Here is a 20023-nt window from a genome sequence, read left to right as displayed (position 1 = left end):
CATGAGTGAGGCGAGTGAGAGGCTCTGTGAGTGTCTGTATCTTCCCCAAAGCTGCACGGGGTGCATGTGTGCATTCACCAGCAAACTTCAAGCTGGACCATCCGGTGACTAGGGGGGCCTCAGGTCTGGACTGGGATATCAGGTGGGCAGAGGGTCCGTGCTGGCACCTGGGGAAATGTGCAAGTGTGGGGTGCCTGCGGGACAAATGCGTGAGTGCTGCTTGTTTGCAGGGAGCACCAAGATGCACCAGCCAGCGAGTAGAGGACCCATGGGGTGGGTCAGAGGGACGAGATCTGGGCAGGGGTACTGGGGGGACAGAGGGGCCGTGCCAGTACGCGAGGGATCCGTGGCCATGTGCGTGCTTGTGAACATAGAGAGTGTCGTGTGTGTGCCTGCACGGGTGACCTCCTGTCTCTGCCAGCCCAAGAGGAGGAGGAAGGGACGTGGCTGTCTGTGTTTGTGTTTTATGGGAGTCCTGCATGTGGGTGCTGCTGACAGCAGTGCCTCATCTCTGGCAGTCTGTGTGACTGGCCGTGTCAGTGTCCTGAGTCTGTGTGTGTGCATCTCTGGGATGCACGCTCAGCTTCGCTACACGTTCCACCGGCAAGCGGAAAAGTGGCAGCTGCATCCCTCAGCCTGGGCAAAGACGTCGGGTCCTCAGGCACCGGGCTGGGCTCCAGAAGATGGGCAGGACCATACTGGGTGCTACTGGTTTGTACTGGGCTCCAGTGGCACAGCAGGAGGGGTCCTGGGCTGGAGTGGCTGGAAGCGGTGGCCAGCCTTGACATCCCTTAGCGCTGTGGGTCTGTGGGTTGCATGGGGAGAGCTGAATCCCACTTCAGCCCAAGGGCTTCCAGCTGGGGATGAGATGCCTGCATTGCTTCAGCTGAATTCCTGCCCAGCACAGGCTCCAGCCAAGACCTCCCTGTCACTGCCTGTGTGTCCTTTTTCTAATGGGTCAAGAGTATCAGTGTTCAGAGGGGAACACCCATCCTCGTCCACCCCACCACCATCCTGGCAGCCTCACCGTCACGTCCTCATCACCTTCAATTGGATGCCGGCGGCGATGGCGGCGAGAAGCCTGGTGGCCCACGGCTGCTGTCCAGTGGCACGGCCACGGGATACTGACTGTGAGCTGGCAGCTCCCATGGAGACAGGGGGTTCCAGAACATGGGGGTGGTTGGGGGAGGCAGGGGGAAGGGAGAGAGGGGGGAGGGGCAGAAGGGGTGAAGAGGGCCCCAGGCCTGGTCTGGGGTCTGCTGGGCCTCGGGGTAGGTGCCACGGGCGCCATGTCAAAGCTTGGCCTGGCTGCCACCACAGCCTGCCTTCTCCTCACATCGGTCTTCACTGGCATAGGTCAAGAGGGCTGTCAGTCTCCTCCCCTGAGGTGATGCTGCCTCCAATTGGTCCCCTAGGCTGTTACTCTGCCCTGGTGTGGGGCCTGCCCTTCCCCAAGGGCTGCCTCCAACTGGCCCCCACGTGGTCAGGCTGCCCAGCTGCAGTTCACCTCAGGTGATGCTCTCTCTGATTGGCCGACTGGGCTGTCACTCTGACCTGGTTTGGGGCCTGCCCTTCCCTGAGGTGATGCTCGCTCTCATTGGCCCACTGGTGGTCAGGCTGCTATGCTGTGAAGTGCCGCCCTTCACCTGAGATGACGCGCTCTCTGATTGGCTGACTGGGATTTCCCTCTTTGCTCCTCCTATCACGTGATGGGTCAGACAGTTTATCAATCATCCGTGTGCCGCTCTCCTGCCAGGCGTGACTGCTGGAGCCGGCATGCCCCGCCCCCACACGTTGCCCAGCTTTTTCAACTCTTGCCACCTTTCCTGCAGGCCTCGAAGCTTGATTGGTTGGTTCCATATCAATCAGGTGCCTTGCCCCCACCTCCTCAAATGCGATTGGCTGTCCTGGGTCCACTGACTCCCCACAGACTCCTGGGCGGACGTTGCCAGGCAACCAGCTCCCTCTGCAGGGTTTAGACCCTCAAATGGAAACTGGGGGCCCTAAAAAAAGGCTATGGGTAATAAAAGACAGGTTTGGACCCTAAAAATGAGGATTTGGGCCCTAAAAATGGGGCGCTGGGCACTCAAAAGGATTGGCTAGGTGCTACAAACGATGCTTTGGACCCTGAAAAGGAGGGGACCTCTTGGTTGCTCTACGGCCCCCAGAAATGAAGCTTTGGTCCCGAATATAGGGCTTTGGGCACTCCCGGGGAGGCTTCGAGCTGCAGGAGGCTTTGGACCCTCAAAGTGAGAGAAGGCGTCATTTTTAATTAAAATAACCAAAATGTCTCCTGACGTTCCAAGCCAGACTAGTCAAAAGGACTCAACGAGACGATGAACACAACTGCACGTTCGCAGGAGATGGCATTAGATGACACAAGTTTTGTGTACTCGGGGCCACGACATACCTGATCAGGCCATGCAGCCCCACCCCTCCTTTGTGTGGTCACGGCCAGGACACACGTGTAAGGCCATACTCGCCCACCCCCGCCTGATTGCAGACGCTGTCTGCGCTCCTGCATGGTCAAGGGAGGCAGCAGCTGCTGAGAGGGACTGACGCGCGACATTGGTGGCTGTTGGTGGCAGCGTTTGGTTGCCATCCCTGCAGCCATGAGCCGGGACGGTGTGGGACGGGGGCCTGCGGCGCGCAGCCGCCCCTTGCCCTGCCGGGGCCCGGTGCAGAAGGACGAGCACAAGCAGCAGCTGGAGAGGCTGCAGGCTGAGCTGGAGGCTGAGCGACTCCGCTCCCAAGAGCTGCGCCGCCGCTTCACCGCTGAAACTCGCGAGCTGAAGGAGGCAGCAGAGCGGGATCGGCGGCTCCTGGCCGAACGGCTACACTCCACGTGGGAGCAGCGGCAGGCACGGGAGCTCCAGCGGCTGCGGGAGCTGAACCAGCGGCAGCGGGCGGTGGAGATCCGCCAGCTGCTGCGCTCAAAGGAGGCTGAGCTGCGCGAGGTGCAGGGGACGCTGCAGCAGCAGCGCGACGACGCCATCCGTCAGGCACGGGACCTGCAGCAGCAGCTGGCCAAGGAGCTGCTGAGAGGAGACTGGAGCAGCAGCAAGGCCCGCGGTAAGCTCCAGGACGTCCTCAGCAAGCTGCCCTGGGAGACCAATGGTGAGCAGGCTGCTCACATCCTCCGCCTCCAAGACGAACTGCTGCTGCAGAGGAGACTCTTCCTAAAGTACATCTTGGAGCGGTTCGAGGGCGAGCAGCCCGCTTCCTGCCATGAGGCCAGGGCCAAGGCTACGGCCTGGCACCGCCTGCAGACCCTCCTGGGCACCGGGGCCATCGGGCCCTGCTCTTTGGAGAGCCTCATGGCCTCCTCCTCCCGTGATGGAGAAGGGCAGCGGAAAACTCGCCAGACCTTAAAGGACACTCGCCTCCAGGAGGAAGGGAACAGCATGGAGGTTTTGCTCGGGGCTGTGGGGCAAGACTTGGCGCCGCACTGCTTGGACTCCCCGCCGCAAGGAAGGACCGGCAGCGGGCGGTCTGTGGCAGAGGTGGGCGTTCAGACGGTAGGGCAGCAGGAGGACTGGCTGCCTGGTAGCAGTCACAGCAGGCTGCTGGAGCAGAACGCCCACCTCCGGAGTGCCCTGAAGGACCTCGAGAGGCGATGCAGTGTCCTTCAAGAGGAGAACTGTCTTCTGAGGAAGGCAAGCTCTCCTGAAGTGCGGGAGGAGTGGGAGAGGATCAAGCAGAAGACTGCTAAGCTGGGTCTCATTAGCAAGCAGCTGCAAGAAAAAGCCAGGCAACTGCAGACCATCGATCGCCTGATCAATGCTCAAGTGCCACTGTCCATCCAAAGCTCCACTGAGGAACCGTGTATGACGTCGTTTCCTCAGCAGAGGGCTGGAGAAACGGGAGAGCCTGCCGGAGCTTTGCTGGCACAGCACGAGCGGGATGACTTCTCACAGAAGGCGGCTGAGGAGCTTCAGGCCCACGTGGCTGCAGATGAAGAGGGCTCCCATTACGTGAGCACCCACTACCAAACTTGTGAGGAGTTACAGGCGCCGCTTATGGAGGTGACAAATGAAAACACCCGACTGGCTGAAGAAAATGCTCGCCTCCGTGGGCAGGTGGGTCTGACAGAAAGGGCAACTAAGCCAAGTGGCAAAGGAGGCAGATTCTGCAAGAACACCTGTCTTCAAATGCAGCTGGAAGAGGCAGAGCGCAAACCGAAAGCCATGAGAGAAACGGCAGAAAGAAGCCAACAGCTGGAGAAGGAACATGAGGAGACAAAGTTAGCGCTCCAGAGGAAAGACGAGGAAGTCGAGTGTTTGCAGAAGGCTCACACAGAAGTATGCAGGGAACACAAAGAAACCCTGCAACTGTTTCGAGCCCGGGTGACTGAACTGAATGATCAGTATCAGAGGCTAAATGAACAGCACCAGCAGCTGTTTCAGGAACTTGAATGGCTGGAAAGAGAAAGATCCAACCGTATCATTTCCAGGCCACACCAGGCTACCCTGGGAGCAGACCTCCTGGGAGCCATCCTCCTGGAGGCTATGAGAAAACAACCGGCAGAGCTTCGAGCATTCATAGCTCGATACAGCTACGATCCTTCCGATGGTCCCAATGAGCGGCCTGAACTAGAGCTTCCTCTACTTGCCGGACAATATGTTTACATCTTTGGAGACGTGGACGAAGACGGTTGGTACGTGGGAGAGCTGACGGATGGCACAAGAGGATTCGTCCCCTCTAATCTCCTTGAAGAAGTTTCAGGTGATGACCTGATGACAGCAGAGCCTCCAGAGACAAGTGACTGGTAGCAGGCGAAATGCTCCAGAGATGCGAGAAGTACTGTCTTTTAAAGATACCAGTTACAGAAAGCAAAGTACTCAAAATCCAGTAAAAGCTGGAAATAATTCACAGCTGCTGAAAACGTCAAAGTCTTATTTCTAGTAAGAAATTTTATATCTATTGAGCTCAGTTAATTTTGCACATAAAATACACTTACTTCTTTAAAACACCCACAAGGTACTTTTCAAAAGCAGCAGAAAACATTCCCCGCTACAAACAGCACACAACCCAGCAACTGCCAGAATACCCAACCCTAACTATGTTTTTTCAACAAAAGATCAAAGCTCAAGACATCCCCATCTCTCAGTTTCCCCTTCTCTAAATTCGACAAAATACCGCCAGTACACCCAGGAGCGCACCCGATTTGTCGGGCTGCGCGGAGGAGAGCTATCGTTCCCGCAGAACCAGGAGCAGGCAGCTCCTGTGTGCCCGTGGGGGCTGGCACATCTGTCGCCAAGGGTGACAGAGGCGGAAAACGAGGCCGGGAGGGATGTCAGACCTGTTTTGGCCCCCTGATTGGCCCCCACGTGGTCAGGCTGCCCAGCTGCAGTTCACCTCAGGTGATGCTCTCTCTGATTGGCCGACTGGGCTGTCACTCTGACCTGGTTTGGGGCCTGCCCTTCCCTGAGGTGATGCTCGCTCTCATTGGCCCACTGGTGGTCAGGCTGCTATGCTGTCAAGTGCCGCCCTTCACCTGAGATGACGCGCTCTCTGATTGGCTGACTGGGATTTCCCTCTTTGCTCCTCCTATCACGTGATGGGTCAGACAGTTTATCAATCATCCGTGTGCCGCTCTCCTGCCAGGCGTGACTGCTGGAGCCGGCATGCCCCGCCCCCACACGTTGCCCAGCTTTTTCAACTCTTGCCACCTTTCCTGCAGGCCTCGAAGCTTGATTGGTTGGTTCCATATCAATCAGGTGCCTTGCCCCCACCTCCTCAAATGCGATTGGCTGTCCTGGGTCCACTGACTCCCCACAGACTCCTGGGCGGACGTTGCCAGGCAACCCGCTCCCTCTGCAGGGTTTAGACCCTCAAATGGAAACTGGGGGCCCTAAAAAAAGGCTATGGGTAATAAAAGACAGGTTTGGACCCTAAAAATGAGGATTTGGGCCCTAAAAATGGGGCGCTGGGCACTCAAAAGGATTGGCTAGGTGCTACAAACGATGCTTTGGACCCTGAAAAGGAGGGGACCTCTTGGTTGCTCTACGGCCCCCAGAAATGAAGCTTTGGTCCCGAATATAGGGCTTTGGGCACTCCCGGGGAGGCTTCGAGCTGCAGGAGGCTTTGGACCCTCAAAGTGAGAGAAGGCGTCATTTTTAATTAAAATAACCAAAATGTCTCCTGACGTTCCAAGCCAGACTAGTCAAAAGGACTCAACGAGACGATGAACACAACTGCACGTTCGCAGGAGATGGCATTAGATGACACAAGTTTTGTGTACTCGGGGCCACGACATACCTGATCAGGCCATGCAGCCCCACCCCTCCTTTGTGTGGTCACGGCCAGGACACACGTGTAAGGCCATACTCGCCCACCCCCGCCTGATTGCAGACGCTGTCTGCGCTCCTGCATGGTCAAGGGAGGCAGCAGCTGCTGAGAGGGACTGACGCGCGACATTGGTGGCTGTTGGTGGCAGCGTTTGGTTGCCATCCCTGCAGCCATGAGCCGGGACGGTGTGGGACGGGGGCCTGCGGCGCGCAGCCGCCCCTTGCCCTGCCGGGGCCCGGTGCAGAAGGACGAGCACAAGCAGCAGCTGGAGAGGCTGCAGGCTGAGCTGGAGGCTGAGCGACTCCGCTCCCAAGAGCTGCGCCGCCGCTTCACCGCTGAAACTCGCGAGCTGAAGGAGGCAGCAGAGCGGGATCGGCGGCTCCTGGCCGAACGGCTACACTCCACGTGGGAGCAGCGGCAGGCACGGGAGCTCCAGCGGCTGCGGGAGCTGAACCAGCGGCAGCGGGCGGTGGAGATCCGCCAGCTGCTGCGCTCAAAGGAGGCTGAGCTGCGCGAGGTGCAGGGGACGCTGCAGCAGCAGCGCGACGACGCCATCCGTCAGGCACGGGACCTGCAGCAGCAGCTGGCCAAGGAGCTGCTGAGAGGAGACTGGAGCAGCAGCAAGGCCCGCGGTAAGCTCCAGGACGTCCTCAGCAAGCTGCCCTGGGAGACCAATGGTGAGCAGGCTGCTCACATCCTCCGCCTCCAAGACGAACTGCTGCTGCAGAGGAGACTCTTCCTAAAGTACATCTTGGAGCGGTTCGAGGGCGAGCAGCCCGCTTCCTGCCATGAGGCCAGGGCCAAGGCTACGGCCTGGCACCGCCTGCAGACCCTCCTGGGCACCGGGGCCATCGGGCCCTGCTCTTTGGAGAGCCTCATGGCCTCCTCCTCCCGTGATGGAGAAGGGCAGCGGAAAACTCGCCAGACCTTAAAGGACACTCGCCTCCAGGAGGAAGGGAACAGCATGGAGGTTTTGCTCGGGGCTGTGGGGCAAGACTTGGCGCCGCACTGCTTGGACTCCCCGCCGCAAGGAAGGACCGGCAGCGGGCGGTCTGTGGCAGAGGTGGGCGTTCAGACGGTAGGGCAGCAGGAGGACTGGCTGCCTGGTAGCAGTCACAGCAGGCTGCTGGAGCAGAACGCCCACCTCCGGAGTGCCCTGAAGGACCTCGAGAGGCGATGCAGTGTCCTTCAAGAGGAGAACTGTCTTCTGAGGAAGGCAAGCTCTCCTGAAGTGCGGGAGGAGTGGGAGAGGATCAAGCAGAAGACTGCTAAGCTGGGTCTCATTAGCAAGCAGCTGCAAGAAAAAGCCAGGCAACTGCAGACCATCGATCGCCTGATCAATGCTCAAGTGCCACTGTCCATCCAAAGCTCCACTGAGGAACCGTGTATGACGTCGTTTCCTCAGCAGAGGGCTGGAGAAACGGGAGAGCCTGCCGGAGCTTTGCTGGCACAGCACGAGCGGGATGACTTCTCACAGAAGGCGGCTGAGGAGCTTCAGGCCCACGTGGCTGCAGATGAAGAGGGCTCCCATTACGTGAGCACCCACTACCAAACTTGTGAGGAGTTACAGGCGCCGCTTATGGAGGTGACAAATGAAAACACCCGACTGGCTGAAGAAAATGCTCGCCTCCGTGGGCAGGTGGGTTTGACAGAAAGGGCAACTAAGCCAAGTGGCAAAGGAGGCAGATTCTGCAAGAACACCTGTCTTCAAATGCAGCTGGAAGAGGCAGAGCGCAAACCGAAAGCCATGAGAGAAACGGCAGAAAGAAGCCAACAGCTGGAGAAGGAACATGAGGAGACAAAGTTAGCGCTCCAGAGGAAAGACGAGGAAGTCGAGTGTTTGCAGAAGGCTCACACAGAAGTATGCAGGGAACACAAAGAAACCCTGCAACTGTTTCGAGCCCGGGTGACTGAACTGAATGATCAGTATCAGAGGCTAAATGAACAGCACCAGCAGCTGTTTCAGGAACTTGAATGGCTGGAAAGAGAAAGATCCAACCGTATCATTTCCAGGCCACACCAGGCTACCCTGGGAGCAGACCTCCTGGGAGCCATCCTCCTGGAGGCTATGAGAAAACAACCGGCAGAGCTTCGAGCATTCATAGCTCGATACAGCTACGATCCTTCCGATGGTCCCAATGAGCGGCCTGAACTAGAGCTTCCTCTACTTGCCGGACAATATGTTTACATCTTTGGAGACGTGGACGAAGACGGTTGGTACGTGGGAGAGCTGACGGATGGCACAAGAGGATTCGTCCCCTCTAATCTCCTTGAAGAAGTTTCAGGTGATGACCTGATGACAGCAGAGCCTCCAGAGACAAGTGACTGGTAGCAGGCGAAATGCTCCAGAGATGCGAGAAGTACTGTCTTTTAAAGATACCAGTTACAGAAAGCAAAGTACTCAAAATCCAGTAAAAGCTGGAAATAATTCACAGCTGCTGAAAACGTCAAAGTCTTATTTCTAGTAAGAAATTTTATATCTATTGAGCTCAGTTAATTTTGCACATAAAATACACTTACTTCTTTAAAACACCCACAAGGTACTTTTCAAAAGCAGCAGAAAACATTCCCCGCTACAAACAGCACACAACCCAGCAACTGCCAGAATACCCAACCCTAACTATGTTTTTTCAACAAAAGATCAAAGCTCAAGACATCCCCATCTCTCAGTTTCCCCTTCTCTAAATTCGACAAAATACCGCCAGTACACCCAGGAGCGCACCCGATTTGTCGGGCTGCGCGGAGGAGAGCTATCGTTCCCGCAGAACCAGGAGCAGGCAGCTCCTGTGTGCCCGTGGGGGCTGGCACATCTGTCGCCAAGGGTGACAGAGGCGGAAAACGAGGCCGGGAGGGATGTCAGACCTGTTTCGGTGATGCTCCTGCACTCACCACACAAGTGATGGGCCAAGTAAGGCACCTGAGGTCTGCACCAGACAAAATATTATTTTTCTAAGAGCCATCCCCACGAATTTCACCTGCCTTGTTAGGCAATGAGAGAAGGGAAAGCCTGAGGTGAGCTGTTTTACTTTCCACGTAAACAGGAAGATTTCTCAAGTCTCAAGTGCAAAAGCAACTTTCCTGATATCAAAGCCAAAACAGATGCAACTCGCCCTTCTGCAAGGCAGCGCCCCCGCAGGCTGCAAGGAGAGAACACTTGCCTACATGCACACCTGCAGCTTCAGTGGGAAGCATCAGAGTTACTTCTACACCACCGTCAACCATATTTAATTTTTTTAAGAGGTATTTGTACATATCACTTTCATTGCCAACTGTCACACTAGTGCATTCTTCTCTGACGATGTATCAGGAGAACATACTGTGTGAGAAAGCTGGGCTAGATGTAATTCTCTATTTTTTGCTCCTACCATGAAAAAAAAGTCAGCTGGACTGTGTTCCTCTCATTCAAGTTTGCACAATGTATGGAGATTCGTATTTGAAGCAGAGGACAGATAATTTTGGTAACGTTCAAACTCAGTCCAACTGAAATAATCCCAGTTTAATCTCAAATGCATACTCGCACAAACCAAACTTGTGCAAAGTCACACCTTCAACACGTGCTGGAAAACCTCTTGAATTGTCCCAGGCCCAGTACGGAGGCAAGCCACCCAAGGGTTACAGGCACTGGATTTGGCTCATAGCCCTGAAATAACAACTGAACAGGGAAGCACTCCAAGGCTGACAATTATGGGCAGCGCTACAAGAATAGAGGGCCCCAGCCAGAATGCCGATAGGTGCCAAACCAAAAACCCAAAACTATTTAGAAGTCAAGATGCTGGTCTTTCCACTGGAATCATAAAGGCAAACAGCATTGTGTGAAAGCTTAATTTTAAACGTCATACAAATGTGTGAAAGACGTGGAAGGCAAAGTCACGTATTACTGTACAGAAGAATCACACAACTAGATGCACTGTCAACAGGACTGTCAACACCATCCAACTAGCCTGAGACTCAAGGGCAACAATGAAATCTAGGAAGGCAAGGAAGATCCCAGATGATCTCCACAATTTCTCAATAGCATCAGAGGACAAAAACCTGAAACCTTCTGGACGGTGAAGTATATTCCTGGCACAAGTGGCAGCAGGGTGAAAGGCAAGTGAGTGTTCAGAGAAAAGAAGGAACAAGTGATAAAATGAGCAGTCATCACACAGTTTTACAGTCTTCACAGGAATACTTTGATTCCACCAAAGGTGAAAATGAATTATGCCTAAGCCTGTAAATCTGTCACAGCAACAACTCCTGTGACTTTCAGGGTGGTTCACCCTGCCACCACAAAAGTTACGGTAATTTTCACCCCAATCAACCTACTGCTAAACCCAAGTACTCTGTGAAATTTTAGTAAATTCAGCTATTTTCAGAACAGTAGAGTATGGTTTCTACATGGCTTTATTTTAACTGATAATTAAATAAGCTAAAACCCATCAAGCTACTTTATCCTAAAATAAAGAATGCCCCACTATCATAATCACATGGCGAGTCATTTAAAATGTTACCTTCCATAGGCAACATCTACCTGGAAACTATCCCCTACTTCTCAAAAACACTGATAATAATGTGAATACCAGCATGCCAGCGTATGAACGCAGTCCAAATGCTCTGTCAACTGCTACTATCTCTTCTTTTGTAATATCTAATCTCTCACTGATCCACAGTAGTAACAGCTATTTCTGAATTAATTCTGCATAATTCAAGAGCATCCCTTTCATCTGTGGTGGTGCCTAATTACTTTCCGAGCCCCAGCGTTCCAAGCAAAACACTTTTGTACAATGCCACAGGAATGAAACGCGTCCCCTCTTCATGTCTGGACTGCTAGCATCCAGGCTTTTTGGGTGCAAAAGTTTTGTCAGCCAGCACCCCTTCAACAAGCTCCGTGTACTGAAACTGCTGTGCAAGGAACTGTTAAATTAGACCCTGGGATGGGAAATGGAACTGCAGGTCTTGTGATTCAAAACAATTCTGTACTGCTGACTTCTTGGCAATTGCTTTCAATGGGGGCACGTACTCACTCACAAGCTAATTTACCAGCTGGCAGATGGATGACCTGTGACTTCAGAGACAAGGAAACCTTTGCCACCACGTCCTTCTCGCTCAGACAGGACTGAACCCACTGCTCACCAGCATGTCACAAAGAGGAGCAAGAGCCAGCAGAAGGCCTTGCTCAGCCAAAAACAAGCTCCCAGGAGAAACAGGAGAGCTCTGAGAACAAACTGCATCCTTCTCCCCTTTGCTGAGCCTTGAAAGAAACATCATGTGCAGCCTTTTAGCTGTGCAGTAGAAAGGTCACTAGCAGACAGTAAGAGCCTCTCCTTACAGCACCAAAGGTGAGAAGTAAGAGCCATTCGCTTCTATTGTACCATGTCAATCAGGTTTCTCCCAAACTGTTTTACAGTGCCCTTATCTCCATTCTGCCAGTGGAGAGCCTGATGCCACACAGAGGTGGAAGGTTTAGTCCCTGAGAGGACAGAGGTCCTAACAAACGTTTCAGTGTTTCTACAACCCTCCTGTTCCACAGAAACCCACGTAACTCCCTAACCTTCCATCAGCAAGAGCTCACCGAGATGCTGACTTTCTCCTCCCTCCCACCACCTGGCAGACTCACCACACCACCTCTCAACACTTGAGCCACACAAGCAGCCTGATGCATCCAAGCAAATGCCGGTCTTGGACCAGACCACAGTCAGGTGCACTGATCAAAGCACACCTGCATTTGTCCCTAAGCCTCCAGCCTTACCCATACTCACATGTATTCAACCGACTCAAACATGTGTTTGTGGCATCGCCGCATTTCAACAAAAAAAAACAGGACAGAATTAAAAAAAAAAAAAATTAGCTATTTCAAAAGTGACATTCCCAGGCTTACAGAGGCTAATTAATTAACAAAGCTCCTCCCCAATAAGCTACCCGCAGCCCATCAGCCTTTACTAGAGACGTTGCACGACCCAGCACCGCTGGAGTTTCCCCAAGCCGATGCTGAACGCCTCGGGGCCGCCCCAAAGGCGGCTTACACTCCCCCCACTTCCCCGGCGCTTTGCAACCCCGGAGCCGCCGCGCCACGTGGAGGGGGCCCGGCAGCACCGCGGGCCGCCGGGACCGTGTGTACCGGGCGGGGACCGCGGTGGCGGCCCAAGGGGTCGGAAGAGCTGCCCGCCGCTGTCATCCGACAGCGGCGGGCAGCTCTTCCGACCCCTTGGGCCGCCACCGCGGGGAGCGGACAAAGGCCGCCGCTGCTCCGGGAAAGCGGAAAGCAGCCGGGCCGGCCCCCTTCCCCCGCGGCCCGGCCTTACCCGCCCGCTCCGCGCAGCCGGCGGGACACCTCACCTTGCCGCGGCTCGCCGCCGCCGCCGCCGGGCCCGGGCCCGCTGCCGCCGTCACCCCCCGCCGCCATCGCCGCCGCCGCCGCCGGCCGCGCCGCACCATGGCGTGAGGAGCCGCCCGCGCTGCCGCGGGAGGAGGAGGAGGGAGGGAGGGAGGGAGGAGCGGAGGGCGGTGGCGGGGTGGAGCCGCCCGGCGGCGGCGGGAAAAGCGGGATGGGGACGGGGCACCCCGTGTGGCCTGGCTGGGGATGGGTAACAGGCGTCCGGATGCCTCTGCGGAGCTCCTGGTCCTCTGGCTCGGGCGGGTGAAGCGGGTGCTTCCCCTGCTGGCACCCAGCCTCTTCGGTTCTTCCCTACGTACCCCTCACACGGCACCACCGATTAGTCTGAAAGGAGCAGTCTTGCCTGGGGGAATACGCTTTCATCCTCCAAATAATTTAAAATATTTATTTATGCTGTACAGGTGTGAAATGTAAGCCTTTTGAAAAACTCTTAAAAAAAAAAAGGGGGGGGGGGAATGGAGATGATGTAGCTTTAAATGCTTTGTGTGAGCCTTCCCCAGCTTCCCCAATCAACTGCCCTTAACTTGACTGTGCTAGTGAAATCTAAAGGTGAAAGCGATGGGAAGCAGAGCTGGTTTATTTCAACAGCAAGTCAAGAGGTCAAATTTCAAAATATCACAAATGGTGGACAGTAAGTCAAATTAGAGACATTTAACTGGAAAAATGGGAATATATCAATTTTTAAAGCATTTTTCCTCCAGGCAATTTCCCATTTTATTATATTCTTCCACTCTTCAGCTAGCAGGAAGAAAAATGAACACAAAGACGTGGAAACTATTTTTCTACTTTCCTCTGAATAACCTGTATTTGTCAATTAAGAGGTTTAATTTTTCTTAAAAACTTACAACATCATATGTGTCTCTATTAATCAAGGGCGGTGGTACTAGATTAGGCACTTTATCTTATGATTACTCAGTAATTCAGTGAGAAAAGCAGCCTTTTGAGCAGAGATGTGCTCCCAAAGATGGCTGATCTGATGGGGTGGAGGTCCATGCACAGCTTTCCCCAGTCCCGCTGACACTGTGAATCTTCACTTGTCCAGAGCAATGTGAAGGAGGTCCAGCAGAAACCTGTTGAAATGGTATTTTCCTGCTGCAGCTTTGGTAATGGAATGGTGCACTTTCCAATATGGTTGTAATTAAGTTAACTCTTGTGATTAGGGCACATTTTAGAAAGTTCCCTTCCCTTTTCCTGTTCTTGCGTCTGAACGTTTCTCCCTTGGTGGGCCTGAGAATCGTCCTCCATCTTGGCAGTATTGCAGGCACGAGCCTCCTCTGATGGGGCTGTTGCCAACTGCTCATCATCCTTCTCAGCAGGATGGCCTCTGCAGGGGGCTCACAGGTAAAGAGCCCTCTCGGGATCGGCAGTGTAGTACCTTCGGTGTTTGCAGTGCCATAAAATAAATGTGTGCCTTTACCATTTTCTCTCTGGGATTTGAGAAAATAGCAGAACACTCGATGGCTATGTCTGAACCGGGGGATGGCAGGATAAGGTCTGGGGGCATGTTCCACACCCGGGTTTCTGTCTAGCAGCATGGGGGCAAGCGTCCACAAGCCCTCTAGTCTGAATAGTTGGACCAGGACAGCAAGAAATTCGCTTGCCCACTTAATCTGGCTGAAATAAGCCCGTGATAACTGCCTTTATAGTTCTTGCACTGATAAAAGCAAATCAGATGAACCAACTGCGTTCCTCTGTAGCTTGCCTTCAAACCTGATTGTGAATTGCCACGCTAAAAATAAATTCAGATTGTTTTGACTATTTTAATACTTTCTGGATGCCATCAAATTAAATGTTATATGTATGTTTTAATTTAGGGGAGAGCTCCAAAATGCGTTGTGCAGCCTGCCTACTATGACAAGTTCCCAGGCCTGACTGGGTATTTTAAATACTGTACTGTAAATATTGACTTAAAATAAAAGTCAGAGAAAAGTAACATTTTTGTAGGAAAGTGAAGGACAGATGAGAAATGGTGGTCTTCTGCTCCTTTCTGAACAGCCACCCTAAAATGTGGAAGAAGAGCCTCTCCGTGTACCATGGTATCTGATCCTCAGTGTAACAAGTGGTGGACTATCCGTTTAAGTACTTCCAAGCCTTTATATTCCAGCCATATAGAGAGTATTTGTTAGGAGGGAATGTAAGGAAAGTAGTTACATGCAAACAAAGAACCGTTTAGCCAAAGCAGGCCATTTAAATACTGGTTTGCATTGCAATATCCGCTATAGAGGCACCTGCGGTTGTCACTCAGGCTGCAGAAATAAGAAGCTTTGGGGATGAGGTGGGGAGGAGGGAATTCAGTAGAAGACAAAATGTGGGAATTATGTATAATATCAGCAAAATTGAAATGTGGACTTCTTAAAATACGAAAGAATAAAGATCTCTTGTGCAATATGTTCCTGAAAGACATGTATTTTATGTATTCCACTGCTGACCCTGGATTTGGTTCTTTCACTTGTCCCCAACAGTCTATGTTATGAAGCACTTCGTTTGTTAAAAGCTGTCAAGTTGCTATCTTGGATTGCGAACAACAGATTTGAAATGACTGTGTTGACTGTCCTGTGCTAAATTAGAGTGAATAAAATTGCATTCCATTACAATAGAGCTGTGCAGCTATTATGCTGTTACAAATACATTATGAACCGCCTGATAATATCTTCTGCTATTTTATGCAATTTGTTGCTTTGTTTCTTTTTTCTGTTAACTTTCCACTTCATTTTGCACTTTCACAATCATTCTCCTTCCGAGCATTTTCAAGCCCTTCGTGTCAGCTATTGCTCTTTATGTTGCTCTATTAGAAGTGGGGTTTTTAAAAATTTCGTTAGTTTAATTCATCTGCAGCTGTACCTCAAATACTTCTCAGTGTGGATTTTCCATCACTGAATTCCTGCCAATTTTCTTTACCTCTTTTCATATTACTTCGAAGTTTGTTTTTCTGACCCTCAATAGCTTTTGTGTTATTGCCTTGTCAGTAGGATCTCATCAGCTGCTCAGATGAGGTTCAGCTGGATTCCGGGTACTCTTCAACTTCAGCCTTATATATTAAGCCTGAACTATTTTGCAATGACTGGGTCCAGAATAGTTTCTGACCTTGCTCATCATCCCGTGAGAGAGTTGCTGATAGTGTCTCAGTCCAGGTCTTCAGACTCCTAAACTATACAATGAAACTCATAACAGGCTCGGTGTGACCATTATAATTGGACTATAACTTTCTGAACAGAACAAATGTGTACTGAAGGAATTATGAACTGCTCAGGATATGTGTCAGGTATAGCAGATCCGTTGGTTTATGGGGAATACCCCGCTAACATGCTGACACAGAGTAAAATTACAGGACAGGACCACCATCTCTCTGAAGTGGCCTTGTAAATGCAAAATTTGTTTGCCATTAGTTTCAAATGAACAAATACACCTCTAGGTTATAATGCTGGACTTTAATGCTGTGAATTTACCGAGCTGGATAAACATTAAAATCAGCCCTCGCTCCTGAGCTCTGTTTTCACTGCTCCCTCCAACAGTCTCTAATTTGGGGACCATTGTAATCACGACTGGGGGCTTTGCTCCCATCTTCCTGCCACCACGTTTCTCTGAGACCTGTCAAGCATTTTAAGTAGCATGCACTTTCCCACACTTCTCAATGAATGCTGACATACCTAACTTAAAAGGATTACTTTCTGCTGAGAGGAATTGTAATCCTCTTTTCGTGCTCTGCAAATCCTCTAGTAAGTGAAAAAGAAAGGCCAAGATCTGTTCTGCTGTGCAGGGCAAATCACCATCTCAGAAGGTATAGAAGAAAACAACAAATCCAAGATTTACTTGTGGTCACGCTTGTCCAGGAGCTGTGTCCTTGACTATTAACTCATTGGCATCTTCCATCACTACTTTTGGTGCTTTGATATTCTCTGTTTTAGTTTCAAATAGCTGTATGAATACAGGCACAATTGCTACGTGAATGGTGCTCGGGACAAAACACTTCTCTCGAAGGTATCTACAAAGAGCTACAGATACTGAATTGCCTTAACTTGAACCCAGTTTTTAATATTATGTATTCTGTTTAACAAACCCCAGAAACATACTTTTAACTTATATACAAAAACTAGTGGTTTTTCAAACTGCCTGAGGTGAATTTGGAGAGTATTTTCAAAAGCTGGCGCTGAAGGTTCTGGTGGTGGCGGTGGTGGTGGGGAAGGTTTGCGCTCCGAGGGTGGTGTGTCAGTGGTACCCGACACAACAACAAAAGCACAAATGTTCCTGCTACCTTGATTTCCAGCCACCCATCTCAAAACCTTTCCTCACACGTGGTGGTTGTTGCAACAAATTGGCTCGTGAGTGAGGCTGAGGGCAAAGTTTGGGTGATCTTACTGAAATGAACTGATCAACTGAAAATGAAGCCTCAGGTTATTCTCTTGCAATAGTAGCCTGAAAGCTGTCTAAGAGAGCCATCCCTGTGCTCTCTCATAGTTCCCCTAAAAGAGCTGCAAGAGGGGGGTGGTTACCAATAAAACTTGCATTGCTGAAAATTTCGTTTTCTTGTTTCGTATTGCAAACCAATATTTTGCTTCCAGTCATCCATAAAGTAGATGAACCAGGATTGGTGTCCCCTCCCCCTTTCCACTACACTTACTAGACAGCAAGCTGTACTTACAAGGTGGATGAACACCAGCTTCCAGCTCCCTCACGGGAGGTGTTTTCCTTTCCAGTATGCTCCTGCTGCAGCAAAAAATCCACACCCCAAATCTATGAGAGGATCCCTGGCATCCTTTTCTTGATCTAATTCTGCATGTCTCAGGTCAAGATGAACAGCCATGTCCGTTGCTAATTCATCCTAAAATTCCTTGTTGATATTTGGAGGTGTCATGGGTTTTTATTAATTCTTAGCTGTATTTCAGCCCACTCGGATGGATGGCTGCTTCCAAACTGCCCATGAGGGGGCTGTGTTATTTTTAGCTAATTCCTCCTTGAGTAAATTCTGCAGCATCAGCAGAGCTGGACCATTTCAGTTGGATATGGGAAATGCCCTTCTCTCCCCTACCTTCCCAGCCATTCATCTGGGACAAATGAGTCTTATTTCAGAGAAATTAACTTTGGAGTTTCCCTTCAGAGGAAGTGTTGTTTTGTATCCCGTGAGCTAGGATCATCTGACCTTTCTCCTCCTGCTTTTCATGCATTAAAAAAAGGCTAGGAACATATGGCAATGCCCCATTTCGTCCACATTCTCTAGGTGGTTCACTTCCCAATTCTTTCTCCTGTGTCATCCTTTTAATTTCTTCCTGAGGCTGATTTGTCAGTTCTGTAAATCCTGCTGAAGATCATTGTCGTTAGCAAACTCCAGACTCACCGAAGTTTGCCTGGCATAAATTTCCTCAAAAAATCTGCTATGTCCCTACCAATTGCCAGTCCACTTTGACATCTGAAGCTGGGAGAGCAATCTGCTCTGACTTCTCGTAACCAACAAAGTCTTTGCATCAGAGCTCTTCTCTGGTATGGAAGGTCACCCTTCATGACTTCTTGGGATGTTTCAGGCTGCTATTTTCATTGCTTTTGGCAAGTTCAGTTTCAGTTTCAATTTCAAATATATTAGTCAGTATCTGAGTTTTGCAAGTACTTCCACCACCTGACATAAGAGTTTCTTCAACTCAATTACATCTTGACTCAATGGGTTTTTCTCCTGGGCTTCTGGATCTCCCTTAGAAATCACCTGCATGATTTAAGCAATGAGTTGCACGCACAGGGAATCACAGCTTCTTTCATTTAGAAGTAGAAAATGAAGATATGTGCTAGGTATTTCTTCGGTGCATTCCAGTTTACTTACAATGTGCTTAAAGACCCTTTTCAGCAATAAAACAGGAAAAAGAAAAAAAATAGACTATTTTATTCTGCACTGTTCCAGTCCATCCATCCCATCTAGTTGTCTGCCCAAAACTAGAGTTCATTTTCTATCTTTTAGCTTCCATTCAGGCCATGCATCCTCACTGCTTTCTACTTCTGAAACCGCTCGACATCTCAGTCTTGTGTTTGTATTCAAATTCCTGGGAAAGCCTTCCTTCTTTCCTCTGAGATAATTTTTGCACTGGCATTTCATATGGCCAACACTTTGGCAGGTGGCCTCCATTGTGTTAGCTCATTTAATCCATAAAAGGCTTAATCACTTCTTTTACATAGCATGCCTAGAATCCGGCTAGTGGACCCATCAGCTTCAACCCATATTAGACACAAGTATTAGCAGCTAACAGTATGTTTCAGCATCACATATGGTGTCACCTGCTATGTGGGTTTGCCTATGAATATCCCATCTCTACAGTAGTGCTGAGAATACAGTGAAAGGAGAAAGGAAGAAATTTTTTGCTGTCCAGGTAGTTTAAATTTCAGGTGGAGGCAGTGTCTCCATGCTGCCATCTGCCCCTTTCCTTCTCCTGACCCCCTTTGGGAGCTCACACAGGAAAAATATCTAAAGTACACAAGCTGCAATGTGATATTACGAATGGCACTGCACATTAAACAATATATAATAAACAGGTATATCATCGATGTCTGGAGCCACAAGGGTAGAGGAGGCAAAGACAAAGTGTAAAGCTCTATGAGGTAGAAGCGTCGGGTTTTGCCTTCCTGTGACACAGAGCATTGTGCCACCTGGATTCTCCCTAAAATCCAAATTATATAGTGTCTTACTGCTTTCCACACCCACTAAACTGAAAGTGGAATTAACTTATTACCAGGAGTTGCTAACAGTGCGCCATTTACTAAATCTTTGCAGCAGGAGGAAAAGGAGCCAAGACAACATGCCAGAGTGGATTGGACAAAGCTCCAGCTGAAGCTGGAAAATCGGGCCACAGCAGCACAGATCTGGAGGTGAGGAGAACTGGGACATGAAAGCGCAGAAGCAGAGAAGAGGCTCCTGCAGCCTTTGCCTCTCCTCCTCTCTGGCAGCCGAAGCGACACATCCCTTAGAATATCTGAAGAGGATTCAAGCCTAGCCCTGCCCATGCCACACCTTTCTGCCTTGCTATGACAGCCAGCTGGAAACTCACGCTAGAGACTGCGCTGCCCTGTCTCAGAGGGGATGGTGTGAGATGAGAGGTTCCCAGGACCCCCCAGCTTCCCCTGCTAGCAGGAGAGAAGGGTGCCAGTATACTGACAGTCTGCAATTCTACCCCACAGGCCATGGCACTCTACTGTCCCAGGTCTCAGGTGACTTCGGTAATGCATTGCTTTTGCCCATTTGCCTGTGCATTATTTTCTGGCAGCTGGGCTATACCTCAATAAATGCCTCTGTGTGTGACAGACAGTCTCTTAGAGAAATTGTTTTCTTACTGGCTCACATTTAATTCTAGCAACTGGGACTACAGTGACTATACTCAGTAGTAA

General features: G+C 51.0%; 1 protein-coding gene across 1 annotated transcript in view; it reads right to left on the bottom strand.

The window, feature by feature from the left end:
- Positions 1-12705, bottom strand: part of CDCA7L (cell division cycle associated 7 like) — a 28865-nt gene extending 16160 nt beyond the window's left edge. The window contains exon 1 of the mRNA XM_050890921.1: positions 12607-12705. Coding sequence (XP_050746878.1) covers positions 12607-12705 — 99 coding nt within the window. The remainder of the gene's footprint in view (positions 1-12606) is intronic.
- Between the last annotated feature and the right edge of the window lie 7318 nt (positions 12706-20023).

The sequence above is a fragment of the Gymnogyps californianus genome, chromosome 2 (assembly GCF_018139145.2).
Source record: "Gymnogyps californianus isolate 813 chromosome 2, ASM1813914v2, whole genome shotgun sequence".
In the NCBI taxonomy this organism is placed as follows: domain Eukaryota; kingdom Metazoa; phylum Chordata; class Aves; order Accipitriformes; family Cathartidae; genus Gymnogyps; species Gymnogyps californianus.
This window is presented reverse-complemented; position numbering and strand designations above follow the sequence as displayed.